The sequence below is a fragment of the Anomaloglossus baeobatrachus genome, chromosome 3, assembly GCF_048569485.1.
Source record: "Anomaloglossus baeobatrachus isolate aAnoBae1 chromosome 3, aAnoBae1.hap1, whole genome shotgun sequence".
Taxonomy (NCBI): domain Eukaryota; kingdom Metazoa; phylum Chordata; class Amphibia; order Anura; family Aromobatidae; genus Anomaloglossus; species Anomaloglossus baeobatrachus.
In genome coordinates this window covers 560,426,645-560,447,738 of record NC_134355.1, presented here as the reverse complement: position 1 = coordinate 560,447,738, position 21,094 = coordinate 560,426,645, and the positions used below count along the sequence as shown (strand labels likewise).

Here is a 21,094-nt window from a genome sequence, read left to right as displayed (position 1 = left end):
TGCCACCGACCGAGGATGCGGAGAGAGGAGACTGAAAGTCATGAGGAAGCCGTCTTGGTAACGGTTCTTCCGGCTGGCTTTTTTGGGCGTGATTGAGTCCGCCAAGAATCTGAGCTCCTCTGATCCTTTTGAGTCCTTTTGGACGAGTAGAATTGGGACCTGCCTGAGCCTCGAAAGGACCGAAAACCAGACTGTCCCCTCCTCTGTTGGGGTTTGTTTTGTCTGGGTTGCGGTAAGGCTGAATCCTTACCCTTGGAGTGTTTAATGATTTCATCCAAACGCTCACCAAACAATCGGTCACGAGAAAAAGGCAAACTGGTTAAGCACTTCTTGGAAGAAGAATCTGCATTCCATTCTCTCAACCACAGGGCTCTGCGTAAAACCACGGAGTTGGCTGACGCCACCGCCGTACGGCTCGTAGAGTCTAGGACCGCATTAATCGCGTAAGACGCGAATGCAGACATTTGAGAGGTCAATGGTGCCACCTGCGGAGCAGATGTACGTGTGACCGTGTCGACCTGTGTAAGGCCAGCTGAAATAGCTTGGAGTGCCCATACGGCTGCGAATGCTGGCGCCAACGACGCTCCAATAGCTTCATAGATGGATTTTAACCAGAGCTCCATCTGTCTGTCAGTGGCATCTTTAAGTGCCGCCCCATCTTCCACTGCAACTAGAGATCTGGCTGCAAGCCTGGAGATTGGAGGGTCCACCTTGGGACACTGTGTCCAGCCCTTGACCACGTCAGGGGGAAAAGGATAGCGCGTATCTTTAAGCCGTTTGGAGAAACGCTTATCTGGATAAGCGTGGTGTTTCTGGATTGCGTCTCTAAAGTCAGAGTGGTCCAGAAAAGTGCTTAATTTACGCTTGGGATACCTGAAATGGAATTTCTTCTGCTGTGAAGCTGCCTCCTCCGCAGGAGGAGCTTGTGGAGAAATATCTAACATCTTATTGATGGACGCTGTAAGATCATTCACTATGGCGTCACCATCCGGGGTATCTAGATTGAGAGCGGCCCCAGTATCAGAATCCTGATCAGTTACATCCGCCTCATCACACAGAGAGTCGTCCCGCTGGGACCCTGACCAGTGTGATGAAGTTGAGGGTCGCTCATAGCGAGCCCGCTTAGGTTGTCTGGGACTGTCGTCCGAGTCAGAGCCGTCACCCTGGGGTGCATGTGACACCCCCGGAGCTAGGAAGTGTTCCAGCTGAGGGGGACCAGGGGGCAATGAACCAACAGTGCCCATGGTCTGAGTTACTGGTCTAGACTGCAATGTTTCAAGAATTTTAGACATAGTCATAGACAATCTGTCAGCAAAAGCCGCAAACTCCGTCCCTGTCACCTGGACAGCATTCACAGGTGGTTCTCCCTGGGTCACCTCTAGCAGAGCAATTGCCACAGGGGCCGAGCACTGCACACAATGGGGGTCAGTGGAACCTGCCGGTAGAGCAGCCCCACATGCGGTACAGGCAGCATATAAAGTCCGTGCCTTGGCATTTTTGCTTTTTGCGGACGACATGCTGTTGTCTCCTTGAGAAATCTAAGGAGGGTATATAGCAGAAAATCACCAGCGACCGTACAGTGTAAAGTATTGCCAGCACAAAATACAAAGTACACTATGGCACAAGTGGGGGAGAGCCCTTGAGGGCTGCTTACCGCCCGCTGAAAAGCGGGTGTGAGGTCGTAGAATCCCTTGTCTGGGTCTCCCAGCCTCCCCTCTGCAGCTCAGCGTGCAGGCAGGAATGGCTGCCGGCGTCCTGTGAAGAGGGGCGGACCGTGGGCGTGCCACAAACAAAAGTGCGGGAAACTGCGTCCCACTGTGCCTAGTGTGAGGGCTGGAGTATGTAAAACAGACTCCAGCTCTTAGCGCTGCTGGTCTGTACAGCGTCCCGCCCTCCTCCTGACTGGCAGGTCTGGGGGCGGGAACGATACGAACTAGGCCGCAAAAGCCGGGGACTGTAGTAATCTAGCGCGGCCGTCATATATGCACGGCCAGCGCGGAAGTCCCCGGCGCACCACAAATCCCAGCCGCGACGCAGTAAACACTGACCCCAGCGGCCGGATCGGCCGATCGTACTAAGTCTCCTCACTCAGCAGAGCTGTAGTGAGTAACGGCACAAGCGCAGCAGCGCTGTTTACCCCGGCGCACTAACACACCCAGCAATGCTGCAGTGTGCGTGCGGTAAGCACGGGGACACGGAGTACCTTAATGAAGCAGGGTCCTGTCCCTGAGGAAACTCCGCTCCGTATCCAGCAGATCCTCCAGGGGCTGTGGATGGAGCACGGTCTCAGTGCCCGGAGACCGGTCAAGTCCCACTTCACCCAGAGCCCTAATGGGGATGGGGAAGGAATCAGCATGTGGGCTCCAGCCTCCGTACCCGCAATGGGTACCTCAACCTTAACAAACACCGCCGACCGCAAGTGGGGTGAGAAGGGAGCATGCTGGGGGCCCCCGTATGGGCCCTCTTTTCTTCCATCTGACATAGTCAGCAGCTGCTGCTGACTAAACAGTGGAGCTATGCGTGCATGTCTGACCTCCTTCGCACAAAGCATAAAACTGAGGAGCCCGTGATCCCACGGGGGGGTGTATAGCCAGAAGGGGAGGGGCCTTACACTTTTAAGTGTAATACTTTGTGTGGCCTCCGGAGGCAGTAGCTATACACCCAGTTGTCTGGGTCTCCCAATTAGGAGCGACAAAGAAATTAAAAAAAATTGTAGCATGCTTGTTTTTACTCTGGAAATCAGATGAGACTCACCCATTCAAGTCCATGGGTGAGAGGGAATAAAAAAAAAAAGAAAAAAAAGAAACAACAGATGCTGCAATATAGCATGTGATTTTTACCGATAGTTTCCTATGTTTTAATATAGCAATCTATAAATGATCCTGTAAATTATTAAAAGTTGCTGCTGTAATAATCAAAATGGATAGTATGTGGGATAACAAATGATAAAAAAAGAGAGCACAATCAGGTTCTAGAAAAAAAAATGAACATTTATTAACACGTTACAATAGTAGCAGATAACAACGATGTGAAATGTGACAACTGAGTCAATATTACAGAAGAGATGACAGCAGGTTACAGGAGGCGAGCGGCCATGTTACAGGTGATGGGTTGGAGATCTGTGCAGCGTTCTTTTCGGTTTAACCTGAAACACAAGAAAAAAAAAAAAAATCTACAAGTCACCTCGCATTCAGGAAGTGTTCGCATGATGCATTTCCAGTGCGGGTTTCTTAATCTTTTCCAAAAATGCAGTGATTTTGCAGCGTTTTCAGAAAATTTAACAGAGCACATTGTGTGAACATAGCCCTACACTGCAGGAACTGTACACATACAGCAGGTACCGATGTCATAATGTAGCTATACAGAGAGGAAGGCTCGAGACGGATTTTTTTAGTGTTTTGTTGTTTTTTTTTTTTTAATTCTCTTCCTTTTGCTACATTTAATTAGTTGAAATCTACAAGAAAAGTGACATGCTGCATATTTTAAAATCTGCGGCACAAAGTACATTTTCAGTTAGGAAACTCCTGCAGCATGAGGATTTACCTTGTTACAATCTCATCCATTTGTCTGCTACTGTGTACTACTTACAGGTAAAATCCACAGCTTTTTTTATTATAAGCGTGTTTTTTTTTAATGTTGCATGTTGACACACCAAAAATATATGACACCAACTATATGAATCGCAAAAAAAAAAAAAAGAAATATTTGCAATCTACAGTGCCTAGAAAAAGTATTCAGAACTCGGGAACGTTTATACATTTTTTCCAAAGTTACACCCACAAACAAATGTGATTTATTGTGATTTTACGTGACATACCAACTCTAAGTAGCAAGTATTTGTGAAGTGTAAAGAAGAGGATACCTAGTTTTCTAAATATTTTAAAACTATAAATCTGAAAATTGTGATGTGCATTTGTATAGACTCCCAGAGTCAAAATTCGTTGGACCACCTTTTACCAAGTCTTTTGGGTTTTATGTCTCTACCAGCTTTGCACATGTAGAGACTGAAATTTGTGCCCATTCTTTGCAAAATTGATCTGGCTCATTGAGACAGGATGGAAGTGTCTGAAGAACAATTTTCAAGTCTTTCCAAAGATTCTCAATGGGATTTAGGACTGGAATTTGACTGGTCCATTCACACACATAAATATGCTTTGATCCAAGGTGAATCTACGCCCCGTCCTAAAGTCTTTTGCCGCCTGTAGCATATTTTCTCCCAGGATTGCCCTAGATGTAGCTCAATCCATTTTCCCATCAGATCGGACCAGCTCCCCTGTTCCTGCTGAAGAAGAGCCTCCCCATAGCATGATGCTGCCAACGCCATCTCTGACCGGGGAATGACTTTTTTAGGGTGCCATCTATGACAGTGAAGATGGCATATTGAGTGTGATGTGCAGTGTTAGCTTTCTATCACAGAGAGCATTTTGCATTTAGTCCAAAAATTCAACTTGATCAGAGCACCTTCTTCCACATTCTAGCTGTGTCCCTACATGGCTTTTGGCAAACTGTAGTGTAAAGGGAATTTCTTATGCCTTGCTTTTAAATATGGGCTTTTTTGTCACTCTTCCATAAAGGCCAGATTAGTGGAGTACACAACAAAAGGCTGCTTTACATGTGTCGATTTCTCGTGCTCCCGCCACCATTGTTTGTGCGGCGCGGGCAATTTATTGCCCGTGTCGCACAATGTTGCAACCCCCCCGTCACACGTACTTACCTTCCAAACGACCTCGCTGTGGGCGGCAAACATCCTCTTCCTGAAGGGGAAGGGATGTTCGGCGTCACAGCGACGTCACACAGCGGCCGGCCAATAGAAGAGGAGGGGCGGAGATGAGCGGGACGTAAACATCCCGCCCACCTCCTTCCTTCAGCATTGCCGGCGGGACGCAGGTAAGCTGCAGTTCATCGTTCCTGGGGTGTCATATGGAGCGATGTGTGCTGCCTCGGGAACAATGAACAACAGGACGTTCTATTTTAAGAAAATGAGCGACATGTCAGCGATGAACGAGAAGGTGAGTATTTCTGCTCGTTCATAGCTGTCACACGCTACAATATCACTAACTATGCCGGATGTGCGTCACTTACGACGTGACTCCGCCGACATCTCGCTAGATATATCGTAGAGTGTAAAGCCCGCTTAAGGCTATGTGCCCACGTTGCGTATTTGCATGCAGTTATGCTGCGTATTGCACTGCAACATAACTGCATGCGTCCTGCGTCCCCTGCACAATCTATGAAAATTGTGCATAATCCATGCGCACGTCGCGTTTTAGAACGAAGCGATTTGTATGCTGCCAAAACACTGCGTTCTAAAAAGCAACATGTCACTTCTTTTGTGTGTTTTGGTTGCAATGTCGGTCTGTCTCCCTGTCGGTCGGACTCTCTCCCCCGTCTCTCATAGTCACCAATCACTGACCGAACACCGGCGCGCCGCTGCACGACTATCACACTGCGGCGGCTTCTCCAGCTTTTGAAAATGCCGGCCGCTCATTATTCAATCTCATACTCCCTGCTTTCCCCGCCGCCTATGATTGGTTGCAGTCAGACGCGCCCCCATGCTGAGCGACAGCTGTCTCACTGCAACCAATCACAGCCGCCGGTGGGCGGGTCAATGTAGTGCAGTAAAATAAAATAAATAAATTAAAAAAAAAAAAAAAACGGCGTGCGGTCCCCCTTCAATTTTGATACCAGGCAAGATAAAGCAACTCGGCTGAGGCCTGGTATTCTCAGGATGGGGAGCCCCACGTTATGGGGAGCCCCCCAGCCTAAAAATATCAGCCAGGAGCCACCCGGAATTGCCGCATCGATTAGATGCGCCAGTCCCGGGACTCTACCCGGCTCATCCAGAACTGCCATGGTGTGGTGGCAATCTTCGTAATAAGGAGTTAATGGCAGCGCATAGCTGTCACTAAGTCCTACGTTAATCATTGCAAGAGTCTATGAGACACCCCCAATGATTAACCTGTAAGTGAAAGTAAATAAACACATACACCCAAAAAAATCCTTTATTTGAAATAAAAGACAAAAAAAACCCACCCTCTTTCACCACTTTATTAAAATCCCAAAACATCCCTCCAGATCCGGCGTAATCCTAACAAGGTCCCACGACGCATCCAGGTCTGCTACATGAAGCTGACAGGAGCAGCCATAGAACACCACCGCTCCTGTCAGATCCACGCAGCAACTGAAGTGAGTCGCACTGTCAGCAGAGACATCACTCAGGTTACCCGCGGCCACAGGTCTCGGGTGGAGGACTCGAGCTGATCGCGGGTAACCAGAGTGACGGCATCGGTGATCGCGCGGCTCACTTCAGTCACTCAGGAGATTTGCGGTCACCGGTGAGTCCTTCACCTATGATCGCAAATCAAGCCGCGGCACACGCACAGAGTTGCGCGATCACAATGAAGTAGGGTGAAGTTCATCAGAGTTCATTCTGATCGCGTGGCTCTCTCCCACAGCCAGCCATGCTCTTTTTGACAGTCCGGTCCCACTCGGCTCTGCTGCAAGTCTATGGGGATGCAGCAGAGCCGAGTGGGACCACACTGTCAAAAATGTGCGTTCTGGATGCTTTTCCCATGGCAGAGAAAGCATCCAGAATGCAGGAATTCTGCAGTTACAATGCATTTCAGAACGCAGCTTTTCGGCTGCGTTCTGAGACGCACATGCAGTGACTTGCACGTTGCGTAATAAAACGCTAAAACGCAACGTGGTCACATAGCCTAATAGTTGTCCTGTAGACAGATCCTCCCACTTGAGTTGTGGATCTCTGCAGCTCCTCCAGAGTGACCATGGGCCTCTTTGCTGCTTCTCTAATTAGTGCTCACCTTGCTTTGGATATCAGTTTAGGTGGACGGCCATGTCTTGGTAGGTTTACAGTTGTGCCATACTCCATCTGATTAAACAGTGCTCTGTGAAATGCATGTCACAATTTTCAGATTTATATTTGTAAAATATTTAGACAACGATGTATTATTTCCTTTCCACTTCACAAATACCTGTAACTTCGTTTTAAGTATAAAGCAGATGAATCCAGCATCCGCTTCATAAGATTAAAACATGGCTTTATTGAAAAAAAAATAAAAAAACGTTAAAAAACTGACGATAATCAAGTAGACCAGATGTCAGTCTACGCGTTTCAAACAGATAAACTGTTCTTAATCATGATTAAGAACAGTTTCTGTTCGAAACACGTAGACGGACATCTGGTCTACTTGATTATTTTCATGGTTTTTTCACGGTTTTTATTTTTTTCAATAAAGCCATGTTCTAATCTTATGAAGCAAATGCTGGATTCACCTTCATTTTGCTTCACGTTTCCACTTGGTTGCCGGCCAGGATTCCAGGCACCGCACCTATTTCAACAGTCCGGTTAGCTGTTTAACGCTTAACGTTTACCTGCCACTTAGTGTTGATATATCACAATAAAATACATTTAAGTTTGTGAATGTAACATGAAAAGAAAGTTCACAAAGTATGAATCCTTTTTCAAGCCTCTGCACATCATTGTGCAAGCCAAACTAATGAGCGGAGTGCTGGTGGACACAAATGCTCAGTCATTCTCCTCACAGTCAGGTATCCGAATATTGATCCTCTGTTCTGGTATTTTATTTGGCTGTCCTGCAGCGAACTGTGACCTGTCTGTGGGGACAGTGGTTTAGCATGTTTGTCCTGAGCATTAGATAATTAGCTCTCATCTTACTTAGGTACATCGCTGATTAATCAAACTAAAGGCTTCAATGGGGGTAAAATGACCCCCTATAGTTTACTACAGGTGTAGCCTTACCTGAAAAGTAGTCTGCCACCACTGCATCCCTCTGCACAGTACCGTCCATTGTGTCATCCTCTGTTGATTCATCTTTGATTGGAGGTCTGAGATCCACTGCGAGGTCAACTTCGATATTTTTTATCACTGCGATATTGTGTATTATACAGCACACAAGAATAATTTTACTGACTTTCTCAGGGTTGTATAGGAGAACCCCATTGGGATTGTCCAAACAGCGGAAGCGACTTTTCAGCACATCAATAGTTCGCTCCACTACAGAATAAGTTGTGTTGTGAGATAAGTTGAATCGCACCTCAGCCTCAGTAGCCGGGTTCTCAAAAGGTGTGAGAAGCCACGGTTTAACGCCATATCCTGCATCCCCTGAAAGACAGGCGATATCATATAATCGTCTCAAACTCTTCTTGACAGCAGATACACATTTTCGCTTTCATCATACTGAGGCTAAAATGAAAAATACAGCACCAAGCAGAAAAATGGAATTTGCAAGTGACATGCACCTACTTGCACATATAAGACCGATTTCTCTACAATGCTTTAACCACAGAGCTACACATATAAGAATGAGGTTTTTGAAACCTATTCAGACAAGTAAGGAAAAAAAAGTGTCCCAACTTTTAGGTTAACTACCAAAATTTGCAAATCTGGAAAAAGCATAAAATGTTTGATAGTTTAGTAGATGTTCCAAAAAGGCACTATATAAACAGTAAAACTAAAAAAGGAAAAAAAATTGCCAGGACAAAAATAAATCATGTCTATAGTTATAAAATAATCAAATTTTATTGAATAAACCCCCCTCCTTTTTGCTCTGGCAATTGAACATGTGGCATGCCAACTAAGGCCAGTTTCACACATTCGTCATTTCGCCGGATCCGTCACACTTCAGTACAGTGTTAATACTGTATGTACAATGGCATCGCGGCAACCTCCGGTCACATGACAGCATGTGATCGGAGGTTGCCACAATGCCTTTGTACTGTATTACACTGTACTGAAGTATGCCGGATGTGTGAAACAGGCCTAAAAGGTGCTTTACACGCAGCGACATCGCTAGCGATGTCGCTGGTGAAAGCACCCGCTCCCGTCGGTTGTGCATCACGGGCAAATCGCTGCCCGTGGCATATAACATTGTTAGTCCCCGTCACATATACTTACCTGTCTAGCGACGTCGCTGTGGCTGGCGAACCGCCTCCTTTCTAAGGGGGAGGTTCCTTCGGCGTCACAGCAGCATCACTAAGAGGCCGCCCAATAGAAGCGGAGGGGCGGAGATGTGTTGATGCAGAGAAAACCTCGCATCACCTCTTGTGGGTGCTCAGGAGAAAAATAAATCAAACAGTATAGGAACTCCGGCACACTCACTATCACCCTTAGAGACACAGAAAATCGGAAAACGTGAAGTTGATGTCAAAATCCTTTTCTTTTTATTTTGTAGTGAAAAATGTGCAAAAAGTGCTGTACAATAGTCCGCCAATCACAACGTTTCGGCCAATATGGCCTTCTTCAGGTCGGACAGGCTTAAGAATAGAGGGACACAAAGTGGATGAATATGCACAGGACACTATTGTTTGACCAATGCTGGGATGCCGAATAGATCAAGAGATGCAAGATAGTCAGTTTCGGAATGCGCTATAGGTAGAAGGTAGCACTGTTATCAAAACGTATCAATCCCAGACATTGTATTTAATCAGTAGTATGGTGGTGCATGGTCATGCACAAAGGGTCTGGTTTACATCGGAGCCAACACCTCAGTGATCCATAGTATGTGGACAAGTCTCTGACGTAATCAGAAGCCTAAGGCTATGTGCGCACTAGAGCAAAATACCCGCGGATTTGCCGCGGAAATTTCTTGAGAAATGTCTGCAATCTTTGTGCAGACATTTCCCATGAAATTCTATGAGAAAAAAAAAAAGCTGTGCGCACTGGTGCGGATTTTTCTCAAGAAAGTTTCTTGAGAAAAGTTTCTCGAGAAAGTTTCTTGAGAAAATGAACATGTCCATTAAATCCGCAGGTATCCCGCGGATTTCTGCAGTACAGCCTGCAAAAATCCGCAGGGAACCACCCGCGGGAAAATCGCGGCAATTCCGCGGCAAATCCGCATGCGGTTTTGCCGCGGATTTTTTCCGGAGTTCAGCAAATCTTCACTACCAGAAGTTTCTCGAGAAGATTTTCTCGAGAAACTTCACATCTCTAGTGCGCACATAGCCTAAGATGGCCTGTGGAATGCGGTGATTTCTGGAGTAATGTGTAGGGGCCAAGGGTAAGAGGCCACAATGTGGTCACAATTATCAGCAATTGGAAAAGAATGGATGTTGGTTCAGGTAACTACCTGACTGAGACTCCACTGGTATTTGGTCTGGATAGGGGTCCTTGAGGTACAGTGGTAGGAGTCCGGGTAGCATGTGCCTGCGTGGTGTCAGGGGTGAACCGCTCGACCCATAGGAATCACCGCATTCCACAGGCCATCTTAGGCTTCTGATTACGTCAGAGACTTGTCCACATACTATGGATCACTGAGGTGTTGGCTCCGATGTAAACCAGACTCTTTGTGCATGACCATGCACCACCATACTACTGATTAAATACAATGTCTGGGATTGATACGTTTTGATAACAGTGCTACCTTCTACCTATAGCGCATTCCGAAACTGACTATCTTGCATCTCTTGATCCATACAGCATCCCAGCATTGGTCAAACAATAGTGTCCTGTGCATATTCATCCACTTTGTGTCCCTCTATTCTTAAGCCTGTCCGACCTGAAGAAGGCCATATTGGCCGAAACGTTGTGATTGGCGGACTATTGTACAGCACTTTTTGCACATTTTTCACTACAAAATAAAAAGAAAAGGATTTTGATATCAACTTCACGTTTTCCGATTTTCTGTGTCTCTAAGGGTGATAGTGAGTGTGCCGGAGTTCCTATACTGCTGGGCGGAGATGTGTGGCCGGAATATCCCGCCCACTTCCTTCCTTCCTCATTGCCGGTGGCCGCAGGTACGATGTTGTTCCTCGTTCCTGCGGTGTCACACATAGCGATGTGTGCTGCCGCAGGAACGACAAAACCTGCGTCCTGCAACAGCAACGATATTTGAGATTAGAACGAAGTGTCAACGATCAACGATATGGTGAGTAATTTTGTTAGCGGTTGTTTGTGCGTTTCCCACGCAATGACGTTGCTAACGAGGCCGGATGTGCGTCACGAATTCCGTGACCCCAACGACATCTCGTTAACGATGTCGTTGCGTGTAAAGCCCCCTTAAGAGAACCAAGAAGCTTTGTAGGATTTTGATGTGGAGAAATTGAGGAGCGTGAGTCTGCATGAGGATGATATGTTACATTTTTGGGTGATGTGACGAACTCAATAGGCCTGGTAATGGAAAAGATAGGTACATTCGGTAGGTGGTCCAGTGTGTTGATCAACTGGGATAAATCAGTTTGGATGAACCTACTTCCCTCTTCTCAACAATTAATTCAATTCATAGATAAATTCAAATATTTAGGTATCAATGTTAGTACTAATCTCAAGGAATACATAACTCTTAACAAAGACCCCTTGTTGGACAGATTTAGAACAAAGGTAAGCACATGGTCTAAACGCCCACTTTCGGTTGTACGACGAGGAAACTTTATAAAATTATCCTAATGCCTCAGTCACTGTATAACTGTATCTGCTATATAATGCCACTTGTTGGCTTCCCCCAATGGAGTTCTGAAAAGTGCAAATTATGTTCAGAGAACTAATATGGTGTAAGAAACAGGCTAGGATAAAATTAGATAACCCTTCAACATCATAAAGATGCAGGTGGGCTTGCTATTCCTGACCCGTAGTTATACTTCATTGCGTCCCAGTTACAGCAATTTTACGGTTGGCGTAATCAAAAGACTATGAGCAGAATTGGAGATATGACCATACAAGGTTCAAAATGGGCCTCACCGTTGTGTGGAGACGGATGCTTTATCTGGGACCCCTACGCTTGCTTTAATGTATAAATGTGTGGGACAGAAGAAAGAGATACAAAAGAAACCCTTTCAGCTAAAGACTTCATCCACTATAAGTTCATGCTCAAAACCTATAACTCTGCTCTCCATCTGGCTAAACAAGTATACTTTACCACTCTCATCACTTCACTAGCCAACAATCCTAAACGACTCTTTGAAACCTTCCACTCCCTCCTGAGCCCTAAAGCACAGACCCCGGTCACCAACCTAAGCTCTGATGATCTGGCCACTTTCTTTTTACAAAAGATCAACGACTTCCGCAAAGAAATCTTTGAAATATCCCCTCAGAGCCTAGATCCGCTCCTCTCCCGTACCTCAAGCTCACTATCAATATTCGAGCCTGTCACAGAAGAAGAAGTGACGCATCTCCTTGCCTCTTCCCGCCCAACAACATGCACCAGTGACCCTCTTCCCTCACATCTCCTTCAGGCTCTCTCCCCAGCTGTCACTACCAAAATGTTTAATTTATGTATATCAGCTCACCGTGTACGAGCTCACTCCTGGCTTCTCCCTGGAGCACGGACAGGCAATGCCACAGCCCGATATTACAAGTGAAAGAAAGAAGAAACATCCAGCTCTTCAGGCGAGGAAAGCCATGGTCTTTATTTTAGCATGCAGACAGCGGATGACATGACCAGCACAGAACTACGCGTTTCAGGTGAAACAATCACCCTAAAAGTTGATTTAGGGTGATTGTTTCACCTGAAACGCGGAGTGCTGTGCTGGTCATGTCATCCGCTGTCTGCATGCTAAAATAAAGACCATGGCTTTCCTCGTCTGAAGAGCTGGATGTTTCTTCTTTCTTTCACCAAAATGTTTAACCTCTCTCTATCATCAGGTATCTTTCCTTTATCATTTAAACATGCCATCATAACCCCTCTACTTAAAAAACCTTCCCTCAATCAAAACTGTGCCGCCAACTACAGACCAGTCTCTAACCTTCCCTTTATCTCTAAGCTTCTGGAACGCTTGGTCCACTCTCGGCTAATCCGCTATTTATCTAAACACTCACTTCTTGATCCCTCTCAATCTGGTTTCCGCTCTTTACACTCCACCGAAACGGCCCTCACCAAAGTCTCAAATGATCTATTAACAGCAAAATCTAAAGGCCACTATTCCCTATTGTTTCTCTTGGATCTCTCAGCTGCTTCTGACACTGTGGATCACCAACCTCTCCTCACCATGCTCCGCTCTATTGGCCTCAAGGACACTGCTCTCGCCTGGTTCTCCTCCGATCTCTCCAGCCGCTCCTTCACTGTTTCCTTTGCTGGCTCTTACTCCACTCCTCTTCCCCTCACCTTTGGAGTTCCTCAGACTGAGAGGGCTCAGTCTTGGGCCCTCTCCTTTTCTCTCTATACACCACCCGTATGGGACAAACCATCAGCAGATTCGGTCTCCAATACCATTTCTATGCTGATGACAGCCAATTATATTACATCATCTCCAATCATCACCCCTGCTTTGTTACAAAATACTAGAGATTGTCTGTCTGTTGTCTCTCAAAGCATGTCCTCCCTCTATCTGAAACTGAATCTCTCCAAAACGGAGTTTCTTGTGTTTCCTCCCTCTACCAACCAACCTACACCTGACATCTCAATTACCTTCGATGATTTAATCATTATTCCCAAGCAGCATGCTCGCTGTCTTGGGGTCATATTTGACTCAGAACTCTCCTTCATTCCCCATATACAATCACTCACTCGCACATGTCACCTGCATCTCAAAAACATCTCCAGAATCCGACCATTTCTTACTTTTGAAACTGCAAAAACCCTTATTGTCGCTCTTATTCATTCACTGCAACTCTTTATTGATTGGTCTCCCTCCGACCAAACTCTCCCCTCTCCAATCCATCTTGAATGTAACAGCCAGGGTCATATTCCTGTCCAGCCGCTTCACCGATGCCTCCACCTTGTGCCAGTCACTACACTGGCTACCTATCAGCTACAGAATACAATACAAACTCATATCCCTCACCCACAAAGCTTTCCACAGCTCTGCACCACCATATATCTCATCCCTCATCTCTGTCTATCATCCTACCCGCCCCCTTCGTTGCGCAAATGATCTTAGACCAACATCCTCCATAGTACGAACCTCACACCTCCGTCTCCAAGACTTTTCTCGTGCTGCGCCAGTTTTCTGGAATGCACTACCCCAAAGAATGTGACTAATATCCAGCCCCCAAGTTTTTAAGCATACATTAAAAACACATCTCTTCAGACAAGCTTATCATAATAACTTACTGTATTTTTCGGACCATAAGACGCACTTTTTCCCCCCCAAATGTTGGGGGAAGATTGGGGGTGCGTCTTATGGTCTGACTGTGGCTTCGGGGAATGAGGATGCTGCGGTGGAGCGGGTCATCGGGGGCACGAGAAGGCTGTAGCAGCCTGCCGTGACCACGTGGGCCCGCTCATTTAATATGCACGCCCATCCTCCCGCCCATCTCTCAGCGGTGAAGTCAGCGGTGAAGTCGGCGCTGACAGGTGGGCGGGGTGATGGGTGGGGGATAAACAGTCGGCCTGCATGATCACCCCTGGCAACTGCAGCCTGGAGTGATCATGTGCGGCTGTATTCACTGCCCCCCGCGCATCATCATCAGTGCGGGGGGCAGTGAATCAGTACAGATTACTCACCGTTCCCCTGCAGCATCGCTCCTCCTCCCGTCTGTCTGGTCTGCTGACTTGCGTGACTAGCGACGCGCACAGCGATGACGTCATCCCTGTGCGCACGTGTCCACACGCAGCCGCCGGCACAGACCACCGGAGGACATCACGATGCTGCAGGGGGACGGCTGCATTCAGCGGCGCTGCCGCTGACATAGACGGTAAGAGGAGCGGTGCTGCAGGGAGTGAGGTGAGGTGAGTATGAACGTTTATTTTTTTTTATGTGCCACAGGATGCGGTCATACACCAGGATGAGAGCATATAGCAGGATAGGGATATATTATGAGCAGCATGGGGAGTTTTTGAGCAGGATGAGGGTATCTAGCAGGCTGGGGAGTATATGAGCAGGATGAGGGTATATAGCAGGCTGGGGAGTATATGAGTAGAATGAGGGCATATAGCAGGATAGGGGTATATTATGAGCAGCATGGGGAGTATATAGCAAGCTGGGGAGTATATGAGGAGGATGTGGGTATATAGCAGGCTGGGGAGTATATGAGCAGGCTGGGGAGTATATGAGCAGGCTGGGGAGTATATGAGCAATATGAGGGTATATAGCAGGCTGGCGAGTATATGAGCAGGCTGGGGAGTATATGAGCAGGCTGGGGAGTATATGAGCAGGCCATTACCCCATAACAGTGTCAGCAGCAGATCCTCGCCCCATAAGTGTGTCATGACCACATTTTTTGCTTAAAATTTTATTTTCCTATTTTCCTCCTCTAAAACCAGGGTGTGTCTTATGGTCAGGTGCGTCTTATAGTCCGAACAAATACGGTACTAACCTAACTCTCCCGTGTCCCACCTTTTAAATGCTACTCGTAACCTTCTCTCTAATATTTCTGTCCTCACATCCTACATATAACCAAAAGCAGGTAAGGGCACCCAAAAGGTTACTGTCTAAAGACCAGATCATTCATCCTTATATGTAACCAATAAACTAGCATAACAATGGCCGGCCAGATCTACAAGTGTGCTTCACCTTTTGTGTCCCCGATTTCCCCATAGATTGTAAGCTTTCCAGTAGGGCCCTCATTCCTACTGTAGCTGTTGAATTATGTACTATTTTGTTTTGTTTTTGTCTATACATCCCCCCACTGGATTGTAAAGTGCTGCGGAATATGTTGGCGCTATATAGATAAACTTTATTATTATTAATTATTATTATTAATGCACTTGCTCTAATCCTCCTATCCCTTCTACCATCATTTTAAAGCAATGGATTCCGGTACTCATAGGCTTATATGGGAACCGGCGTCAAGGCAGTTATTAAAGATCAATTCTGGGCTGGAACGGGTTGTTTTTATGTTTGTTTGTTTTTTTAAACCTGTTTGGACCTGTTTGGACCCGCTGATCCCGGGTATCTGCGGGTCCACCCATCACTAGTGTACAAATAATTTCAAGTTGTGTTAAACCTATGTACTCAATAAATTTGATTATTTTATAATTATAGGCATGTTTTTTTTTGTCCTGGCACATTTTTTTTCTTTTTTTTTCCCAACTTTTAGGTTATTCCACACACAGGAGACTTATTTTTTAATAGTTGCAGTTTTATGCAGAATGATTACATTTTGATTTGGGAAATTAAATCTATACGTTGCAGATTTTGTTCCAGATTTGCTATAGATCTTACCACAGCAAAAAAGACTCATGTGAAAACAGCCAACATGTCAATACAAGCAGCTATTACATCATTATCAATTTTGGATGAGACATCCGTAATTGTAAAAAATTTAAAAACAGCCTCTGCTTTCATCCCAGAGTTGGCCATTCTTCTTATTTTTGGTAATTCAGTATACAGAGAAGAATGGACTTAGAGTATTCATAAAGCATGAAAGGGTTTGTCGGGCCACAATTTAGCAGCTTGTCCTCTATTGAATAATCCCTGCTGAATTAATTTATGGCTAATAGAAAAATAAATCAAACAAAAAAAAAAAAAAAAAAACCCGATCGGTGCTGCTATTTCAGGCGGTAATCATGACATTGTTGTGCAACGTGATTCCTGCTCCCTGCTGATCGGCTGCAGTGGTCAATTGACAACAATGCCACGTCACCTGGCAGAGAACCAGCACAGCTGTGGGAGGTAGGTATAGAGGTTTTAATTTTTTTTATAGATTCCTGAAGTGACTATTCAATAGTGGATCACCTGTCAAACATAAAAAAAAAAAGCCTACTCATCTCCCGAACCTAGTCACTGCTCAATTCTGCTAATAGGACAATGTAGGTTGCTGACCTGAGCCAAAACAATAGGAAAAAAAAAATTAAGGGTGCTGGTTCCTCTACAGCAGACCATTATTTCAGCTACAATATCTTCAATACTAGTGTCAGTGTCCCCTGCCAGTCTCTAAGCTTCCTCTTCAGACAGAGACAATGATGACACCGGAGTAGTGGTCACATGTTTGAGCCAGAATCAAATCTGATAGCGGATGCTGATTGGCTGCAGTAATCTTCCAACCGAGACAGAATGTTACTGTTGCATCCAATCAATGGCCACTGATTGACAGCAGCAGTCTTCTGATGTTCCCCACTGGAAGACGACGTCAGAGAACCGGCAGGGATCACTAGCAGCAGTGAGGCGGAGTAGTGGGGGTTTGGCGCATTTTTAAAAATTTAATATTAGAGTTAGCATTAGCAATACCAAATATCTACAAAGAGGGGAACCCATCTTGATCATTGTCAGACACGCTGACATTGAGTCCATACAATCTGTATTAGTTACAGAACTTTTTGTACAGGTTTCATTACTACTAATGCTCCTTAATACTCACCTAACAACCACCCATTAAATTCTCCTTTGTCAAATCTTTCGTGAATCCCGGACTGCTTCAGGACTGAAGAGTCGTGTGTTGATCCAGGACACTGTGAAACTACGTCCAAGATCCTCATGTCCGAGTCACATATGATCTGCACATTGATAGAGTGATAGTGCTTCTTGTTCCGATACATCTGCTCCATCTCGGAGGGTGGAGATATGGCTATATGTGTGCAACCAACTGCACCCAAGACATCTGGAAAGCCATCGATGCTCTGGAAGTCTTGCTTTATGCGCTGTAAGCCGGCAGAGTCACTGGGGAACTTTATGAACTGGTCAGCGAGTTTCAGAATAGCGGATATGACCTCCGACAGAGCCCGACTGAAGGTGCTCTGGGTTATGCCACCAGCTTCAGCCACAGTGCTCTGTAAGGACCCACTGGTGAAATAATGAAGCGCACAGAGTAACTTCACAATCCCAGGAACGGCATTACTTCTCTTTGTAGTGGAGATTAAGTCTTTCTTGATGAGTTCATACAAAGACATTATGGCATCTGAATTAAGGCGGTAACGTTCTTTAATGTCTTGTTCATCAATCTCAGATAGATCAATTCTCACAGGGAATATTCTCCTCCGCCGTCGCCGTCTTAAGAACTGCCTTCTATTAATATTGCTTTCTCTGTACTGACGTGGCGGGGGTTCATAGCGAACTTCTTCATCTATTTCATGCCGGGCTCTCAATCTTCTCAGTATCAGATATGGCACCGTCAGGAACATGATGAACCACGGCGTGGATACTGCAGAGGTGGGGAAGACAAATACAAGATGAACCCGAGCAGAAAAACAAAAAAAAAGGCATGCTGTACCCAAGTTCTCCAGTATCTCAGCTCAGGGATACATCCTATGCCCGGACCTGCCTAGCAGTACAGGGAATGCACAGTGGTCTGTTCCCTACACAGAACATCTCCACCATGAGACGCTGCAGTACCGGACAAGTCTCATTTTATTTTTATACATGCACCATTTACTAGAAGTGTAAAATTACCTACTATTTATGTAAGTGATGAGATTCTTAACGGTGGTGAAGACAGAGCATCTGGATTGAAGAGAGTGGATCCAAGAGAAGTCCTTCATCCACAAGGGTTGCCATTCTACGGAAAGAGAGACACTTCCGGGAGTAACACCCTGGTGTGTACGCACATGGAATAAAGACGCAATCACTCAATGTCACAATGCTTTATTTTCTAATGTAATATGGTCAAAGTGAATATTCAAAGTTTGTACATCAATAAGGGTCAAAAAGCAGCCAGAATATTTCAATTGTGTTGGTTATTCAGGGAAAGGCGTCCAAGCAGGAAACAAACACGTACCTGGGGACTGTGTATAAAGCACACATGGCTTCTGACACACCAAACCAATTACAATCCCTGTTTGCTTGTATAATCACCTGCGTCCCAACAATACGTAAAAAGTATTAGCTACTGCTCACACACTAGATTGCTCTTGTTTTGGATTGATACTCAATTGGAAATAGTATACCTAGGGATGGGGCTACATGGAGACATCTGATGAGCTGTAGCAAGTCTCCGACAAGTCAGCGGCCAAAAACATCTGTGTAGCTGATCTGAAACTTGCTGTAGTGCGAAAATGTTAGAGCTGCAAGTTTGCAGCAAAAAAAGGAAACAAAAAAAAAACAACACCAAACGTTCAGGCCACAAATAAGTGTCAATCACATGTGACTTGCATTGAAGTCTATGGATAGTGTGCTGCGTGCAATTTGCGACCAGTGACAGAAAATCCAACACATTTGGAAACATTTACAACTCTGCGGTACAGCTGCGGAAGGTGGCACTGCGATTCGAGTCTGGTGTGACATGTCACCGTGTAGCCTCAGCATAAAGGTGACCCGCCAGCAGATCACGCCTGTCTACATATGGGCATCACTGACATTTTATATTGATACATAACTTTTACATTTGTTGAAACAGTCACTGAAGTGCCAATTTGGATAAGGAAAACACGGCATCAAACCTGCTATGTTCACATGGGCCATTTTTGCACTGTTTTTTTTTTCCTGGGTTTTAGCAAAATGAATGAGATTCCAAAAATCCAATGCACATGCTTGAGATTTTTTTAAGCTTCTGCAGCATGTCAACTCTTTCAGCGTTTTTGTAGTGTATTTTACCCATTCTAATGAAAAATGCAATATAATAATATCAATATTTTACAGTGATTTTCCTGCCAACACTTTGTGTTTTGGTGTAAAAAAATGCAGCAAAACCATGTGTGAACATAGGCTAAAGGGTGCTTTACACGCTGCGACATTGCTAGCGATGTCGAGCGCGATAGCACCCGCCCCCGTCATTCGTGCAACATTTGGTGCTCGCTGCCGTAGCAAACATTATCGCTACGGTAGCGTCACATGCACATACCTTGTCAGCGATGTCTCTGTGACCGCCGAACAATCCCCCCTTCAAGGGGGAGGGGCGTTCGGCGTCATAGCGACGTCACTAAGCGGCCGGCCAATAATAATAATTATTATTATTATTATTATTAGAAGCGGAGGGGCGGAGATGAGCAGGACGTAACATCCCCTCCACCTCCTTCCTTCCGCATTGCCGGTGGACGCAGGTAAGGAGATGTTCATCGCTCCTGCGGTGTCACACATAACGATGTGTGCTAACGCAGGAACGAGGAACAACATAGTACCTGTGGCAGCAGCGATAATAAGGAAAGGAGCGACGTGTCAATGATCACTGTTTATGAACGATTTTGCGATCGTTGATCGACGCTCCTTGGTGTCACACGCTGCGATGTCGCTACCGGATGTGCGTCACTAACGATGTGACCCCCACGATATATCGGTAGCGATGTCGCAGCCTGTAAAGTACCCTTAAGAGTTCAAGGGATCAGTGTGTTGAAAAGGGTCTTCTTGGTTCTACAGACCAGCTCTGCTCTGATTGGCACTCCAAGAGGAAATGTATTGGCCAAACGTTTTCCTATTGGAATAAAGATTAACACCAAGCTCTGCAATATCACTGTACATGATGGACGAGTCCAGGTCAGAGCTGCCCAGTGTAACCAACCAGGGGACCGTGTGGAGTGACCCCATCTTAGAACCTATTTCTAAAACAAAAGGACAGTTATTTCTTCTGCTTTTTTAAAACTAAAATTGATCCTATATACCGTGGATAAGGGCCTTTATTAGGTGGCTGGTTACCATGGCAATCCATTGGCACGCTGCAGGAGGTTGACATGGGAAACAATCTCCCAGTAAGACTCCTTGCTGGCATATAAGGAGTGGGGGGGGAAAAAACATGATGTACATATTTATCGTGGTGCTGGAAAATATTACATTCATTCATTAATTCCACCCCCAATAAAGATTCCTAAGCCAGCAAAAATTCAAGGCAAAACAAAAAATGAAGATCATTGTAAAACCCTAGTGGTTATTGGGTGCTGTGTTTTTTCAGATGCTTAAAGTGCGCACCACAACGGCCTAAAAACTTCATTCACACATCAATGGTTGTCAAATCTGTGCCGACATTATAGCTTAAGTTTGAAGGTAGACTTAACATGTGAATCTAGAGAATGGCAAAGTCCCATGAGACAGACGGTAAGCTTTACATTAGATTAAAAAACTCCTTCACGACTCCACAAATGGCAAACGGACTAGTTCCCTGAATCAAGACAGAATCTCCTGCCCATAACCAGTAATATTATATTTTACAAAAAGGCATCCAGACCTGTCCTAAATTTTAGTAATGATTCAACCATTACAACATTATGTGTCAGAAAGTTCCATAGTCTCACTGCTCTTAGGCTAAGTTCACATTTCCGCTAAAATGTATCAGTCGAAATCCGCCGCTATGGTAAACAACGGAATCCGTTTAGCAGAT

The 21,094-nt window shown here is 45.5% G+C and overlaps 1 protein-coding gene across 3 annotated transcripts in view; it reads right to left on the bottom strand.

The window, feature by feature from the left end:
• MTERF4 (mitochondrial transcription termination factor 4) overlaps nt 1–21,094 on the bottom strand; it is a 37,829-nt gene that overhangs the window by 12,513 nt on the left and 4,222 nt on the right. The window contains exons 2-5 of one of the 3 annotated variants that reach the window (XM_075340862.1): nt 18,245–18,346; nt 17,213–17,992; nt 7,781–8,143; nt 2,970–3,145 (exon numbers count right to left, since the gene is read on the bottom strand). The exons of 1 other annotated variant lie outside the window; for it this stretch is intronic. In XM_075340862.1, coding sequence (XP_075196977.1) covers nt 3,141–3,145; nt 7,781–8,143; nt 17,213–17,992; nt 18,245–18,329 — 1,233 coding nt within the window. In that variant the 5' untranslated portion in view covers nt 18,330–18,346 and the 3' untranslated portion in view covers nt 2,970–3,140. Of the gene's footprint in view, nt 1–2,969; nt 3,146–7,780; nt 8,144–17,212; nt 17,993–18,240; nt 18,347–21,094 lie in introns of those variants that run through there. One more of the 3 variants, XM_075340863.1, reaches the window with a different exon arrangement.